The sequence below is a fragment of the Rutidosis leptorrhynchoides genome, chromosome 4 (genome assembly GCF_046630445.1).
Source record: "Rutidosis leptorrhynchoides isolate AG116_Rl617_1_P2 chromosome 4, CSIRO_AGI_Rlap_v1, whole genome shotgun sequence".
NCBI lineage: Eukaryota > Viridiplantae > Streptophyta > Magnoliopsida > Asterales > Asteraceae > Rutidosis > Rutidosis leptorrhynchoides.
The window spans coordinates 550,415,531-550,432,817 of NC_092336.1; the positions used below are offsets into that span (position 1 = coordinate 550,415,531).

The following is a 17,287-nucleotide window of genomic DNA, read 5'->3' on the forward strand; positions in this document are numbered from 1 at the left end:
AGAATGCATGACTTGTTTCTGGACGTATGAATTACGTGTCTTTATTGCCTTTGCTGAACGACTTGTGTACTAGCTAGAATTGTCTTCACAACTATCTTGTATCAAAGTTATTGTGTGCTATATTTCATGCTTTATGTAAAATAAGCGGTATTGTAAGTTTGTAAAATATTGTATAAAAGTTTGAACGCGAAATATTATTATAATCAGTTTTTCATATAGAATTGTAGTAGTTGAATTGTATATTAGCTACTAAGTATGAACTTAACGGGTAGGTACTACCCGAATTTAAACTTATAAAACGCTAATATGAAGAAAAAGCTTTTATAAATGAGTTCATATTATGCTACAAAATACTATTAACTACTCTTAATATTCTGTATGATTAACTTGTTCCATTTAACTATTTTGAAGGAAATGGCACCGACTACTCGACACACCGTGAATATGAATGAAGAGGAATTCCGTACTTTTCTAGCTTCAAACATAGCCGCAGTACAGGCTGCGCTACATACCAACAATAACCTTGGATCTAGTAGTACAGGAAATCGTGTAGGATGCACCTACAAAGAATTCACTGCCTGCAAACCTTTGGAATTTTATGGAACCGAAGGACCGATCGGATTGAAACGGTGGACCGAGAAGGTTGAATCGGTGTTTGCCATAAGTAAGTGTACTGAAGAGGACAAAGTGAAGTACGCTACGCATACCTTCACAGGTTCTGCGTTAACATGGTGGAATACCTATCTAGAGCAAGTGGGACAAGATGATGCGTACGCACTACCGTGGTCAGCATTCAAGCACTTGATGAACGAGAAGTACCGTCCCAGAACCGAGGTCAATAAGCTCAAGACAGAACTTAGAGGGTTACGAACCCAAGGATTTGATATTACCACGTACGAAAGACGATTCACAGAATTGTGCCTATTGTGTCCGGGAGCATTCGAAGATGAGGAAGAGAAGATCGACGCGTTTGTGAAAGGATTACCGGAAAGAATCCAAGAAGATATAAGTTCACACGAGCCCGCCTCCATACAACAGGCATGTAGAATGGCTCACAAACTAGTGAACCAGATTGAAGAAAGAATTAAAGAACAGACTGCTGAAGAGGCCAATGTGAAGCAAGTCAAAAGAAAGTGGGAGGAAAACGGTGATAAGAATCACCAATACAACAACAACAGCAATTACAACAATAATCGCAACAATTATCCCAACAATCGCAACATCAATCGCAACTACAACAAACGGCCCAACAACAACAACAACAACAGCAACTACAACAATCATCCCAACAACAATAATAACCGCAACAACAACAACAATCAGAAGCAGCTATGCCAAAGGTGTGAAAAGAATCACTCGGGGTTCTGCACCAAATTTTGCAACAAGTGTAAAAGAAATGGTCATAGCGCGGCGAAGTGTGAGGTCTACGGACCAGGGGTTAATAGAACGAAAGGAACAAATGGTGTCGGAACGAGTAATGGCGGAGCAAGTAGTGTCGGAGCAAGTTATGCCAACGTAGTTTGTTATAAATGTGGAAAACCAGGCCACATTATTAGAAATTGCCCGAACCAGGAGAACACGAATGGACAAGGCCGTGGAAGAGTTTTCAATATTAATGCGGTAGAGGCACAGGAAGACCCGGAGCTTGTTACGGGTACGTTTCTTATTGACAATAAATCTGCTTACGTTTTATTTGATTCGGGTGCGGATAGAAGCTATATGAGTAGAGATTTTTGTGCTAAATTAAGTTGTCCATTGACGCCTTTGGATAGTAAATTTTTACTCGAATTAGCAAATGGTAAATTAATTTCAGCAGATAATATATGTCGGAATCGAGAAATTAAACTGGTTAGCGAAACATTTAAGATTGATTTGATACCAGTAGAGTTAGGGAGTTTTGATGTGATAATCGGTATGGACTGGTTGAAAGAAGTGAAAGCGGAGATCGTTTGTTACAAAAATGCAATTCGCATTATACGAGAAAAAGGAAAACCCTTAATGGTGTACGGAGAAAAGGGCAACACGAAGCTACATCTTATTAGTAATTTGAAGGCACAAAAACTAATAAGAAAAGGTTGCTATGCTGTTCTAGCACACGTCGAGAAAGTACAAACTGAAGAAAAGAGCATCAATGATGTTCCCATTGCAAAAGAATTTCCCGATGTATTTCCGAAAGAATTACCGAGATTACCCCCACATCGATCTGTTGAATTTCAAATAGATCTTGTACCAGGAGCTGCACCAATAGCTCGTGCTCCTTACAGACTCGCACCCAGCGAGATGAAAGAACTGCAAAGCCAATTACAAGAACTTTTAGAGCGTGGTTTCATTCGACCAAGCACATCACCGTGGGGAGCTCCTGTTTTGTTTGTCAAGAAGAAAGATGGTACATTCAGGTTGTGTATCGACTACCGAGAGTTGAACAAACTTACCATCAAGAACCGCTACCCACTACCGAGAATCGACGACTTATTTGATCAACTACAAGGCTCGTCTGTTTATTCAAAGATTGACTTACGTTCCGGGTATCATCAAATGCGGGTGAAAGAAGATGATATTCCAAAGACTGCTTTCAGAACACGTTACGGTCATTACGAGTTTATGGTCATGCCGTTTGGTTTAACTAATGCACCAGCTGTGTTCATGGACCTTATGAACCGAGTGTGTGGACCATACCTTGACAAGTTTGTCATTGTTTTCATTGATGACATACTTATTTACTCAAAGAATGACCAAGAACACGGTGAACATTTGAGAAAGGTGTTAGAAGTATTGAGGAAGGAAGAATTGTATGCTAAATTTTCAAAGTGTGCATTTTGGTTGGAAGAAGTTCAATTCCTCGGTCACATAGTGAACAAAGAAGGTATTAAGGTGGATCCGGCAAAGATAGAAACTGTTGAAAAGTGGGAAACCCCGAAAACTCCGAAACACATACGCCAGTTTTTAGGACTAGCTGGTTACTACAGAAGGTTCATCCAAGACTTTTCCAGAATAGCAAAACCCTTGACTACATTAACGCATAAAGGGAAGAAATTTGAATGGAATGATGAACAAGAGAAAGCGTTTCAGTTATTGAAGAAAAAGCTAACTACGGCACCTATATTGTCATTGCCTGAAGGGAATGATGATTTTGTGATTTATTGTGATGCATCAAAGCAAGGTCTCGGTTGTGTATTAATGCAACGAACGAAGGTGATTGCTTATGCGTCTAGACAATTGAAGATTCACGAACAAAATTATACGACGCATGATTTGGAATTAGGCGCGGTTGTTTTTGCATTAAAGACTTGGAGGCACTACTTATATGGGGTCAAAAGTATTATATATACCGACCACAAAAGTATTCAACACATATTTAATCAGAAACAACTGAATATGAGGCAGCGTAGGTGGATTGAATTATTGAATGATTACGACTTTGAGATTCGTTACCACCCGGGGAAGGCAAATGTGGTAGCCGATGCCTTGAGCAGGAAGGACAGAGAACCCATTCGAGTAAAATCTATGAATATAATGATTCATAATAACATTACTACTCAAATAAAGGAGGCGCAACAAGGAGTTTTAAAAGAGGGAAATTTAAAGGATGAAATACCCAAAGGATCGGAGAAGCATCTTAATATTCGGGAAGACGGAACCCGGTATAGGGCTGAAAGGATTTGGGTACCAAAATTTGGAGATATGAGAGAAATGGTACTTAGAGAAGCTCATAAAACCAGATACTCAATACATCCTGGAACGGGGAAGATGTACAAGGATCTCAAGAAACATTTTTGGTGGCCGGGTATGAAAGCCGATGTTGCTAAATACGTAGGAGAATGTTTGACGTGTTCTAAGGTCAAAGCTGAGCATCAGAAACCATCAGGTCTACTTCAACAACCTGAAATCCCGGAATGGAAATGGGAAAACATTACCATGGATTTCATCACTAAATTGCCAAGGACTGCAAGTGGTTTTGATACTATTTGGGTAATAGTTGATCGTCTCACCAAATCAGCACACTTCCTACCAATAAGAGAAGATGACAAGATGGAGAAGTTAGCACGACTGTATTTGAAGGAAGTCGTCTCCAGACATGGAATACCAATCTCTATTATCTCTGATAGGGATGGCAGATTTATTTCAAGATTCTGGCAGACATTACAGCAAGCATTAGGAACTCGTCTAGACATGAGTACTGCCTATCATCCACAAACTGATGGGCAGAGCGAAAGGACGATACAAACGCTTGAAGACATGCTACGAGCATGTGTTATTGATTTCGGAAACAGTTGGGATCGACATCTACCGTTAGCAGAATTTTCCTACAACAACAGCTACCATTCAAGCATTGAGATGGCGCCGTTTGAAGCACTTTATGGTAGAAAGTGCAGGTCTCCGATTTGTTGGAGTGAAGTGGGGGATAGACAGATTACGGGTCCGGAGATTATACAAGAAACTACCGAGAAGATCATCCAAATTCAACAACGGTTGAAAACCGCCCAAAGTCGACAAAAGAGCTACGCTGACATTAAAAGAAAAGATATAGAATTTGAAATTGGAGAGATGGTCATGCTTAAAGTTGCACCTTGGAAAGGCGTTGTTCGATTTGGTAAACGAGGGAAATTAAATCCAAGGTATATTGGACCATTCAAGATTATTGATCGTGTCGGACCAGTAGCTTACCGACTAGAGTTACCTCAACAACTCGCGGCTGTACATAACACTTTCCACGTCTCGAATTTAAAGAAATGTTTTGCTAAAGAAGATCTCACTATTCCGTTAGATGAAATCCAAATCAACGAAAAACTTCAATTCATCGAAGAACCCGTCGAAATAATGGATCGTGAGGTTAAAAGACTTAAGCAAAACAAGATACCAATTGTTAAGGTTCGATGGAATGCTCGTAGAGGACCCGAGTTCACCTGGGAGCGTGAAGATCAGATGAAGAAGAAATACCCGCATCTATTTCCAGAAGATTCGTCAACACCTACAACAGCTTAAAATTTCGGGACGAAATTTATTTAACGGGTAGGTACTGTAGTGACCCGAACTTTTCCATGTTTATATATATTAATTGAGATTGATATTTACATGATTAAATGTTTCCAACATGTTAAGCAATCAAATTTGTTAAGACTTGATTAATTGAAATATGTTTCATATAGACAATTGACCACCCAAGTTGATCGGTGATTCACGAACGTTAAAACTTGTAAAAACTATTTGATGACATATATATGGATATATATATATAGTTAACATGATACTATGATAAGAAAACATATCATAAAGTATATTAACAATGAACTACATATGTAAAAACAAGACTACTAACTTAATGATTTTTAAACGAGACATATATGTAACGATTATCGTTGTAAAGACATTTAATGTATATATATCATATTAAGAGATATTCATACATGATAATATCATGATAATATAATAATTTAAAATCTCATTTGATATTATAAACATTGGGTTAACAACATTTAACAAGATCGTTAACCTAAAGGTTTCAAAACAACACTTACATGTAACGACTAACGATGACTTAACGACTCAGTTAAAATGTATATACATGTAGTGTTTTAATATGTATTTATACACTTTTGAAAGACTTCAATACACTTATCAAAATACTTCTACTTAACAAAAATGCTTACAATTACATCCTCGTTCAGTTTCATCAATAATTCTACTCGTATGCACCCGTATTCGTACTCGTACAATACACAGCTTTTAGATGTATGTACTATTGGTATATACACTCCAATGATCAGCTCTTAGCAGCCCATGTGAGTCACCTAACACATGTGGGAACCATCATTTGGCAACTAGCATGAAATATCTCATAAAATTACAAAAATATGAGTAATCATTCATGACTTATTTACATGAAAACAAAATTACATATCCTTTATATCTAATCCATACACCAACGACCAAAAACACCTACAAACACTTTCATTCTTCAATTTTCTTCATCTAATTGATCTCTCTCAAGTTCTATCTTCAAGTTCTAAGTGTTCTTCATAAATTCCAAAAGTTCTAGTTTCATAAAATCAAGAATACTTTCAAGTTTGCTAGCTCACTTCCAATCTTGTAAGGTGATCATCCAACCTCAAGAAATCTTTGTTTCTTACAGTAGGTTATCATTCTAATACAAGGTAATAATCATATTCAAACTTTGGTTCAATTTCTATAACTATAACAATCTTATTTCAAGTGATGATCTTACTTGAACTTGTTTTCGTGTCATGATTCTGCTTCAAGAACTTCGAGCCATCCAAGGATCCATTGAAGCTAGATCCATTTTTCTCTTTTCCAGTAGGTTTATCCAAGGAAATTAAGGTAGTAATGATGTTCATAACATCATTCGATTCATACATATAAAGCTATCTTATTCGAAGGTTTAAACTTGTAATCACTAGAACATAGTTTAGTTAATTCTAAACTTGTTCGCAAACAAAAGTTAATCCTTCTAACTTGACTTTTAAAATCAACTAAACACATGTTCTATATCTATATGATATGCTAACTTAATGATTTAAAACCTGGAAACACGAAAAACACCGTAAAACCGGATTTACGCCGTCGTAGTAACACCGCGGGCTGTTTTGGGTTAGTTAATTAAAAACTATGATAAACTTTGATTTAAAAGTTGTTATTCTGAGAAAATGATTTTTATTATGAACATGAAACTATATCCAAAAATTATGGTTAAACTCAGAGTGGAAGTATGTTTTCTAAAATGGTCATCTAGACGTCGTTCTTTCGACTGAAATGACTACCTTTACAAAAACGACTTGTAACTTATTTTTCCGACTATAAACCTATACTTTTTCTGTTTAGATTCATAAAATAGAGTTCAATATGAAACCATAGCAATTTGATTCACTCAAAACGGATTTAAAATGAAGAAGTTATGGGTAAAACAAGATTGGATAATTTTTCTCATTTTAGCTACGTGAAAATTGGTAACAAATCTATTCCAACCATAACTTAATCAACTTGTATTGTATATTATGTAATCTTGAGATACCATAGACACGTATACAATGTTTCGACCTATCATGTCGACACATCTATATATATTTCGGAACAACCATAGACACTCTATATGTGAATGTTGGAGTTAGCTATACAGGGTTGAGGTTGATTCCAAAATATATATAGTTTGAGTTGTGATCAATACTGAGATACGTATACACTGGGTCGTGGATTGATTCAAGATAATATTTATCGATTTATTTCTGTACATCTAACTGTGGACAACTAGTTATAGGTTACTAACGAGGACAGCTGACTTAATAAACTTAAAACATCAAAATATATTAAAAGTGTTGTAAATATATTTTGAACATACTTTAATATATATGTATATATTGTTATAGGTTCGTGAATCAACAGTGGCCAAGTCTTACTTCCCGACGAAGTAAAAATCTGTGAAAGTGAGTTATAGTCCCACTTTTAAAATCTAATATTTTTGGGATGAGAATACATGCAGGTTTTATAAATGATTTACAAAATAGACACAAGTACGTGAAACTACATTCTATGGTTGAATTATCGAAATCGAATATGCCCCTTTTTATTAAGTCTGGTAATCTAAGAATTAGGGAACAGACACCCTAATTGACGCGAATCCTAAAGATAGATCTATTGGGCCTAACAAACCCCATCCAAAGTACCGGATGCTTTAGTACTTCGAAATTTATATCATATCCGAAGGGTGTCCCGGAATGATGGGGATATTCTTATATATGCATCTTGTTATTGTCGGTTACCAGGTGTTCACCATATGAATGATTTTTATCTCTATGTATGGGATGTGTATTGAAATATGAAATCTTGTGGTCTATTGTTACGATTTGATATATATAGGTTAAACCTATAACTCACCAACATTTTTGTTGACGTTTAAAGCATGTTTATTCTCAGGTGAATATTAAGAGCTTCCGCTGTTGCATACTAAAATAAGGACAAGATTTGGAGTCCATGTTTGTATGATATTGTGTAAAAACTGCATTCAAGAAACTGATTTCGATGTAACATATTTGTATTGTAAACCATTATGTAATGGTCGTGTGTAAACAGGATATTTTAGATTATCATTATTTGATAATCTACGTAAAGCTTTTTAAACCTTTATTTATGAAATAAAGGTTATGGTTTGTTTTAAAAAGGAATGCAGTCTTTGAAAAATGTCTCATATAGAGGTCAAAACCTCGCAACGAAATCAATTAATATGGAACGTTTTTAATCAATAAGAACGGGACATTTCACTACCCTCCAATATCTATGGGTCACCGACTTGTGAACGCCATGTGACATCACCGACTTGTGAAGCGCCACTAAGTGTCACCGACTTGTGAACACTATAGGGTGTCACCGACTTGTGAATCACCCAAGGGTATCACCGACTTGTGAACCCCCATCAATACATATGGGTCACCGACTTGTGAACGCCATGTGACATCACCGACTTGTGAAGCGCCACTAAGTGTCACCGACTTGTGAACACTATAGGGTGTCACCGACTTGTGAATCACCCAAGGGTATCACCGACTTGTGAGACATCAACCAACTACTAAGGGTCACCGCCCCGTGAACCACTATGAGGTATCACCGACTTGTGAATAACCTGTCGAGACACTACCGACTTGTAGTTCCCATCCCATCATACCAACAAATATGTCACCGTCTTGTGACATAACGCCCACTACTCACGATGTGGCACCAAAGGCCTACATCGCGTACGAGTAAATAAACCACATACATACATGTATAAATATTCCACTCACCTTGTCGCCTTGAAGAAATGCCACCGAATAATCCGCAACACACCGATGGAATGTACCAATACCACCAAAACGATGCCGTTGACGAGTAGAACAACTTTAAAACCCGAGCTTTGGTGAGAATCCAACTCCTTCTTCTCCAAATCAAGCTCTCTCTCACTAAAAGTGGGTTTCTCTCACTAGGGTTTGAAGAGAGTGTTTGTGTGGGTGAGAAATGAGCTCCAAAGGAGTTCTAGGTCAGTCTTGATGACCCCAAACCGACCCTAATTGAAAAGACCAAAGTACCCCTCATTTAAACCTTTTAAAAAGGCTGAAAATTGCCTCTGCAGCAATCGGAGCGCCGCGCCAGAAGGTGGAGCGCCGCTCCAAATAACTGGAAATTGTGGTCGAGCCCAAAACAGGTTTCAGCAACTTGTTTTGGCCATAACTTTTCGACCGTAACTCCGTTTTCGATGAATCAAATATCGTTGGAAACGTAATAAGATATTCTATCCAATGGTAAGGCTTTGAAACATCAACTCAAACTTTATTTGGGGTTGAAAAGATACGTACACACCTTGTCACTTCGGACAACGTCCAGTTTCCTTCGACGTTCGAGCAAGCAACGCGTACACTTCATACACGCATCGTACACCATAAATACATTATGTACAATAAATATTTGGGTCTTACAACTCTCCCCCACTTAAACTCGATCACGTCCTCGTGATCTTCTCCACTTAACCAATCCGGAACTACTCAACGACCCTCAATCCTAAGTTCCAATCCGAACTTTCTTAGGCAATCCTTCCCAATGAATCGCCTTTAACAACTAAATCGTCACCCATGATTTAACAAAACCACCATCCGAGCACTAAAACCTGCTCTTTTCCCCATATCAGGAAAAACTCAACCATTTTCGTACCGAGATATCAATTCCTTAGCGTACCTTTACCAAGGACAACGCTAAAAGTGACAAAGTCTCAACCTAAAGTCAACTATCCGAACGTTGAAGATCGAACCACAAAAATCCTTACGAATTACACTTACCACTAAACATCCTTTGTAGTGCGCAATACAACCAATACGCCACTATCCTAACATCATAAGCAACGACTAAAACCAGAAGTGCCCAAAATGACTATGGAAACGCTAATCCTAAGGTGTCCAAAATCGACTATTGTCACACCCGTAACAACACGTGAGCGAAACACGGCTATCGCAATCACTAATCACACAACATGGTCCTCACGATCCCACTCTCGACGTATAAAACCACCAATAGATCACACATCCAACAATCATGAAGACTGGCCGAAAACTACACACATCAAAGATAGTCAACATCCGTGACTCTTCTTGCACACATACTTGGTCAACGTAAACGCCTCTCGAACGGCATACCATTTCTACGCTAACCATTATGGAGAACAATACAAGTAACCCTCTAATCACCTCATGGTTACACCCGACTTGGTTAAGCCTCCACACCAAAACAATTAACCCGAACTCATTAGTCAAACACACTTGGTCAACCCGCCTCGATTAACACCTATCACCTAATTGATTAACCCGACTTGGTTAAGTCAAACTTACTTGGTCAACCCGACTTGGTCAAACCTCTAACGACAAATGATTAACCCAACTTGGTTAGTCAAACGCATTCGGTCAATACCTAACATCAAATTGATTAACCCGACTCGGTTAGTCAAATACCTTAGGTCAACCCAACTCGGTCAATGCCTATCATCTAATTGATTAACCCGACTTGGTTAGTCAAACTCGCTTGGTTAACCCGCCTCGGTCAACACCTAACATCTAATTGATTAACCCGACCCGGTTAGTCAAACTCACTTGGTTAACCCGCCTCGGTCAACACCTAACATCTAATTGATTAACCCGACCCGGTTAGTCAAACTCACTTGGTTAACCCGCCTCGGTCAACACCTAACATCTAATTGATTAACCCGACCCGGTTAGTCAAACTCACTTGGTTAACCCGACTCGGTCAACACCTAACATCTAATTGATTAACCCGACCCGGTTAGTCAAACTCACTTGGTTAACCCGACTCGGTCAACACCTAACATCTAATTGATTAACCCGACCCGGTTAGTCAAACTCACTTGGTTAACCCGCCTCGGTCAACACCTAACATCTAATTGATTAACCCGACCCGGTTAGTCAAACTCACTTGGTTAACCCGACTCGGTCAACACCTAACATCTAATTGATTAACCCGACCCGGTTAGTCAAACTCACTTGGTTAACCCGACTCGGTCAACACCTAACATCTAATTGATTAACCCGACCCGGTTAGTCAAACTCACTTGGTTAACCCGCCTCGGTCAACACCTAACATCTAATTGATTAACCCGACCCGGTTAGTCAAACTCACTTGGTTAACCCGCCTCGGTCAACACCTAACATCTAATTGATTAACCCGACTCGGTTAGTCAAACTGCAATGGACTAACTCGACCTAGCTAGTCACTACATCACACTAGAATACCTTCGTGCGAGAGTATAAACTCCCCCACCTAGAACTCCGTTCCGTAAACACATCGTCGAAATAATAGCATCCCATGGAATGACCACTAACCTAACAACTAATGCGCCAAATCGCATTACCGTAACTCCTATGAGAGAGACGAGGTTCACCCGTCTTGCATCTCTTAATACGCACGTTACCATAATCTTGCTCCAACCTTGAGCATACGAAGGAATTTAACCTATCCTTAAACTCTTTGAACGAAGAGTCTACCACAATTTACACAAACCTTACACTTGCAATAATCCAATTGCTATAGTTTGTCAAATTTCCACCTAGTCACTCATGTACCTAAGGGTTTCTATCCGGTACCCTAAGTACAATGTAGCCGCAACACCATCGGAGTCGAATACCACGCTAGTAGGTATGAAAGAGGCACCTAACGTTGCGTCCCGTAGACTCCATTACCAACATTCATCTAGATCAAACACTTGATCTCAGGGGTTTCATCCACCCGACGAACCTAATGGATCATCAACTTCAACACGAAAGCGAACACGCTCTAACATCCGAATACTACTACAATCGCCTAACATACGTGTAACTCTAGCATTAAACTCAACGTCGTTCGTCTCGATCCCATTTCCCATCGCCATTCTAAGGAATGCAAAGCGATTAGATCACGAACGTATAAAGCACACACACAATACCACCCCATCTTGCTAAACACTCGTCGTACATCACTTGCTAGACACGATTTGCACCCGTAATAAGGTTTGCAAGTCCTTATTACGCATACACGTCGTATCGACTCGTTAGTACAACGACCGCCTCTCTTGATGATATAGGCAACCGCAAACACAAACAAAACATAACACAAGAATCATTATCACAGCACAATAGCATATTAATAATATCCGAATTACTAATATAAATGTTAGTCAACCTATAAACAAGGCACTAACTAAACCCATTCCGACCCGTAATCCTACAAGTCCCGCAACAAATTTAGCACATACAAAAGTCTAAGTCTAGGCACCTATCTCAAGTCACCTAAATCCCTTAGACCATGCTCTGATACCACTTGTAACAACCCAACCCGTTAACCAACCAATAACGCGAAATAATTTTTTTTTTTGCTGGAACAGCATATGGCGCGGCGCGCCATATGGCCGCGCGGCGCGCCAACGTGGCCTGTCCGGAAAGTCTTTAAACGCGAAAATGTTTGACCACTTCCCGACGTATTTAGACAAAACGCTTTTAACCATACATTAATATATGTAGAACTAACATGTTCCATTAATAAAATCAGTCTTACGAAGACCGGGCCCACATCGGCCGTTTTACGACTTTCGTACGAAAATACAAGTTTTCAACCACATGATTTGTAATACAAAATAAAGGCCGAGCATGGCGATTGGGGATACGCTACCCAATCCTAATCAATCCAAAAGCAAGCCTTCTAAAGCAACTACGCAAGTCCACTAGTCCCCGCTTACCCGAGCCTCCGCATCCATGCAATCTATAAAAAAGTCAACAACGAGAGGGTAAGCTAACGCTTAGTGAATGCAATACTTATACATATACATAAGTAATTTACCTACACGCATCCACTTACAATACCATGCAAACAAAATGCATAAACGAGCTAGCAACACCAAACATACGACTAGCAACAACGTTAGTATATAAATCGCCACAATAATATACTAAATCACAATAATGCATAAATATAACAAACCGTTCCTCGCTATGGCACTACCGACTTGTAGACGACCAATAACGTCGAGTCTCACTCGTATGTTGTCACCGACTTGTGACTCATCAAAGGGTGTCACCGACTTGTGAACTACCCTCCAATATCTATGGGTCACCGACTTGTGAACGCCATGTGACATCACCGACTTGTGAAGCTCCACTAAGTGTCACCGACTTGTGAACACTATAGGGTGTCACCGACTTGTGAATCACCCAAGGGTATCACCGACTTGTGAACCCCCATCAATACATATGGGTCACCGACTTGTGAACGCCAGGTGACATCACCGACTTGTGAAGCGCCACTAAGTGTCACCGACTTGTGAACACTATAGGGTGTCACCGACTTGTGAATCACCCAAGGGTATCACCGACTTGTGAGACATCAACCAACTACTAAGGGTCACAGCCCCGTGAACCACTATGAGGTATCACCGACTTGTGAATAACCTGTCGAGACACTACCGACTTGTAGTTCCCATCCCATCATACCAACAAATATGTCACCGTCTTGTGACATAACGCCCACTACTCACGATGTGGCACCAAAGGCCCACATCGCGTACGAGTAAATAAACCACATACATACATGTATAAATATTCCACTCACCTTGTCGCCTTGAAGAAATGCCACCGAATAATCCGCAACACACCGATGGAATGTACCAATACCACCAAAACGATGCCGTTGACGAGTAGAACAACTTTAAAACCCGAGCTTTGGTGAGAATCCAACTCCTTCTTCTCCAAATCAAGCTCTCTCTCACTAAAAGTGGGTTTCTCTCACTAGGGTTTGAAGAGAGTGTTTGTGTGGGTGAGAAATGAGCTCCAAAGGAGTTCTAGGTCAGTCTTGATGACCCCAAACCGACCCTAATTGAAAAGACCAAAGTACCCCTCATTTAAACCTTTTAAAAAGGCTGAAAATTGCCTCTGCAGCAATCGGCGCGCCGCGCCAGAAGGTGGAGCGCTGCTCCAAATAACTGGAAATTGTGGTCGAGCCCAAAACAGGTTTCAGCAACTTGTTTTGGCCATAACTTTTCGACCGTAACTCCGTTTTCGATGAATCAAATATCGTTGGAAACGTAATAAGATATTCTATCCAATGGTAAGGCTTTGAAACATCAACTCAAACTTTATTTGGGGTTGAAAAGATACGTACACACCTTGTCACTTCGGACAATGTCCAGTTTCCTTCGACGTTCGAGCAAGCAACGCGTACACTTCATACACGCATCGTACACCATAAATACATTATGTACAATAAATATTTGGGTCTTACATGCAACTATGCGAGTAGCCGAGTATACGGTAATTGACGAATAATTACTTATGGTCCTTGAAACATTCATGTGCAGCTCTTATATTACCTGGAGTTTAAACTTTTTTAACTTGCACCGCTTAACAAAGGGACTTTTTACTTTTATTTGGTATTAAGTGTTGTTTGCATATGTCTCTGTTTGGAAAAATGATCTCTGATTCAATGTCTTCTACAAGATAATCATTTTTCTGATTAAATGATAGATTAAGTGACAAATAAACAACAATTTTAATTAATGAAGCAAAAGCTGCACAAATACAGATCATTAAATCGAAAGTAAACATGCTCAAATTGTGTTATATATAAATGTTTGATAACAACCCTATCAAATATCCTTCGGCCAAGAATGAAGCCGAATGAAACATGGTCGGAGAAACATAGAACAATAGCAAAAAACAAAGGGCATGTTTTGGAATGAAAGAATAAGTTGCTCGTTTTACCCAACCTATGTTGGCCTAAAACATAATAATATTGTCAAATGGCACATCATGAGCAAACTCAATGGTGGAGCGCTAATAAAACTAGTCCAAACAAATAACCAAAATCAGATCAAGGACACACTCCAAGATGCTATAAATACTACACAACTACCAACACAATTACCTTCGAGTTTGACATTCAATACTCATTAACTACACTTTATTTTACTTGTTCTTATACGGAATCGTATTACTTATTCTCACGTCGGAGGTTGGTCAAAAGAGGAAGCTCCCTTCTGAAGAGGTTCACGGTATACTAGTTTTTCATAGGTTCGTTTCAAAGTCTACATGATATACTCTCCAAAACCGAAGAGTCATGCTCTTCAGCCAACACCAAACTCATTTCGAAGTACTTCAACATAATTCTATGTCGCAAAAATGTTCAAACATTAAAGCATCAGTTAAGTTGTTGAACTTGTTTGAAAAATGATAAGCATTGATAAATGTATCCTTAGACATATATTACAACATTATGTTAAACTAAAAATATGTATCACAACTAGGGGTGTTCATTCGGTTGGTCTATGGTTTATGTAGTTTATTCGGTTTGGTTTATTCGATTTTCGAGAATATTTTTGAGAACCAATAACCAAACCAAATTTGACTAAACCAAACAATCCAACCAAATAAGAAATCGGTTTACATAGTTTGGTTTCGGTTAAACCAAATTAAACTCACTGATAAAAAAAGTGTGTAGTTTTTTTTTTTTTTTTTTTTAAGAAAAGCAAACATATTTTATTGATTAAACTATAAGTATACAATTTATACAATATTTAATGTCAAGCATGCACTATAACCTATATTTACAATCTAAATTATATCAACGAACCGTACAAAAATTTAGTAGCATAGAAATAAAAACGAAAGCATTAGCAACTAAGTTTCCAGGTACAATAAATTCACAGTATGGAGTAATGGATAAACATTAAGTACATGGTTTCAATTTTACACCATATCAATATAGATAAAAAAAAAATTAAATATCTAATATATTTAATATTCAATATATATACCATAAATAAATAGTAGTAGTATATTTCGGTTTTTCGGTTTGAAACCAAATGATTATTTTACAAACCAAATCCAAACCGAAAACCATTAATATTTTCGGGTGAAACCAGAAAACCAAACCAAAACCAAATAAGCCAACCCACTTTAACCAAATCAATTTGGTTCGGTTGGTTTCGTGGTCGAAACCGTTTAATGCACACCCCTAATCACAACACTCCCAGCTATGGGAGCTTTACTCCCTCCCTGAAATAGAATGTTTGGCCATCAAAAATTTGACACCATAGGCTTGTGTGCGTGAAGGGTGGCCGCCAAACACCATTCGTTATCAGATTCACGAACCTCTCTCTCTCAGTCAAACTTTTTGCTAGTCTGTATCAGTATTTTTTTGGGTATTGTTTACTAACGATAGGTAGTAGTGTTTAGTTATGTGTCAATGACAGATTAGTAAAAGAGGTTGATGCTTATGTGACAATAGAAGCAATGAAAAAAGAGACTTGTCTAATTAATTAACTAGGAATTAGTTAAAGTTCCATTGTGAAAACTAAATTTTTTGGCATAGTATACACTATACACCAATACAACCAAATCAAGGGATAGAAATATTCATCAAATATTAGACAATACAAAACACATACAACGCACATATAATATAGTACAACAATAACATATATATGACGACATTGACAATATGCAAATTTCAAAGTATAGGAGCATATTAGTAAAATTAAATATAAAAATAATGAAAATATAATTAAGGTTTAGTACATTACATCGTGATACAAACAAACAACCACCACATAAAATTTATTGCTAACTTTCACAAAACAATAAAATTAAGCAGTTAGCTCTTCTTCTTTGTGGGTCTCAATAACAACATCACTAGTGGGATAAGCCACACAAGTGAGGACCCACCCCGCTGCAATTTGGTCATCATCAAGGTAGCTGCCGTCCGACTGATCAAGGGTGCCGGAGACAACTTTTCCGGCACATGAAGAACAAGAACCAGCCCTGCATGAGTAGGGCAAGTCAATACCAACTTCCTCACATGCATGGTCAAGAATGTAGACGTCATCAGGGCAGTCAAATTCTGTCTTTCCTTCTGGGGTGATGACGGTGACTTTGTAGGTGGCCATCATGGTGACAGCACCACGGTTGCCTGAGTTGGATTTGAGACCGAAAAGGGCAGATGTTTTGTTGGTGAGGATGATGGGTTGTTGGCGACGGAGGAAGGTGGTGCTGGCCAAAGTTCCGGTGAGAGTAGCGGTTGCTGCTGCCATTGTGATGGTGTTGGGAGAAAAAGATGGAAGAGAGTTGAAGTTGAAGTGTGGTGTGAATGAGGATAGGGTGTGATGGCTTGTGGAAATAGTGTGTTTTTAAGATGAGTTGTTTGCCACGTGTCAGATCTTTGTGGTGTGTTTTATCATGTTATGTAACCACTGGTCTAGTTTAAACCAAATTTTGTTTTT

General features: G+C 38.6%; 1 protein-coding gene across 1 annotated transcript; it reads right to left on the minus strand.

The window, feature by feature from the left end:
• Positions 1-16,540: 16,540 nt before the first annotated feature.
• LOC139845207 (ferredoxin) lies at positions 16,541-17,172 on the minus strand. The gene has a single exon (XM_071835449.1). The coding sequence runs from the start codon at positions 17,096-17,098 to the stop codon at positions 16,655-16,657; it is 444 nt and encodes a 147-aa protein (XP_071691550.1). The 5' UTR covers positions 17,099-17,172; the 3' UTR covers positions 16,541-16,654.
• Positions 17,173-17,287: the final 115 nt, after the last annotated feature.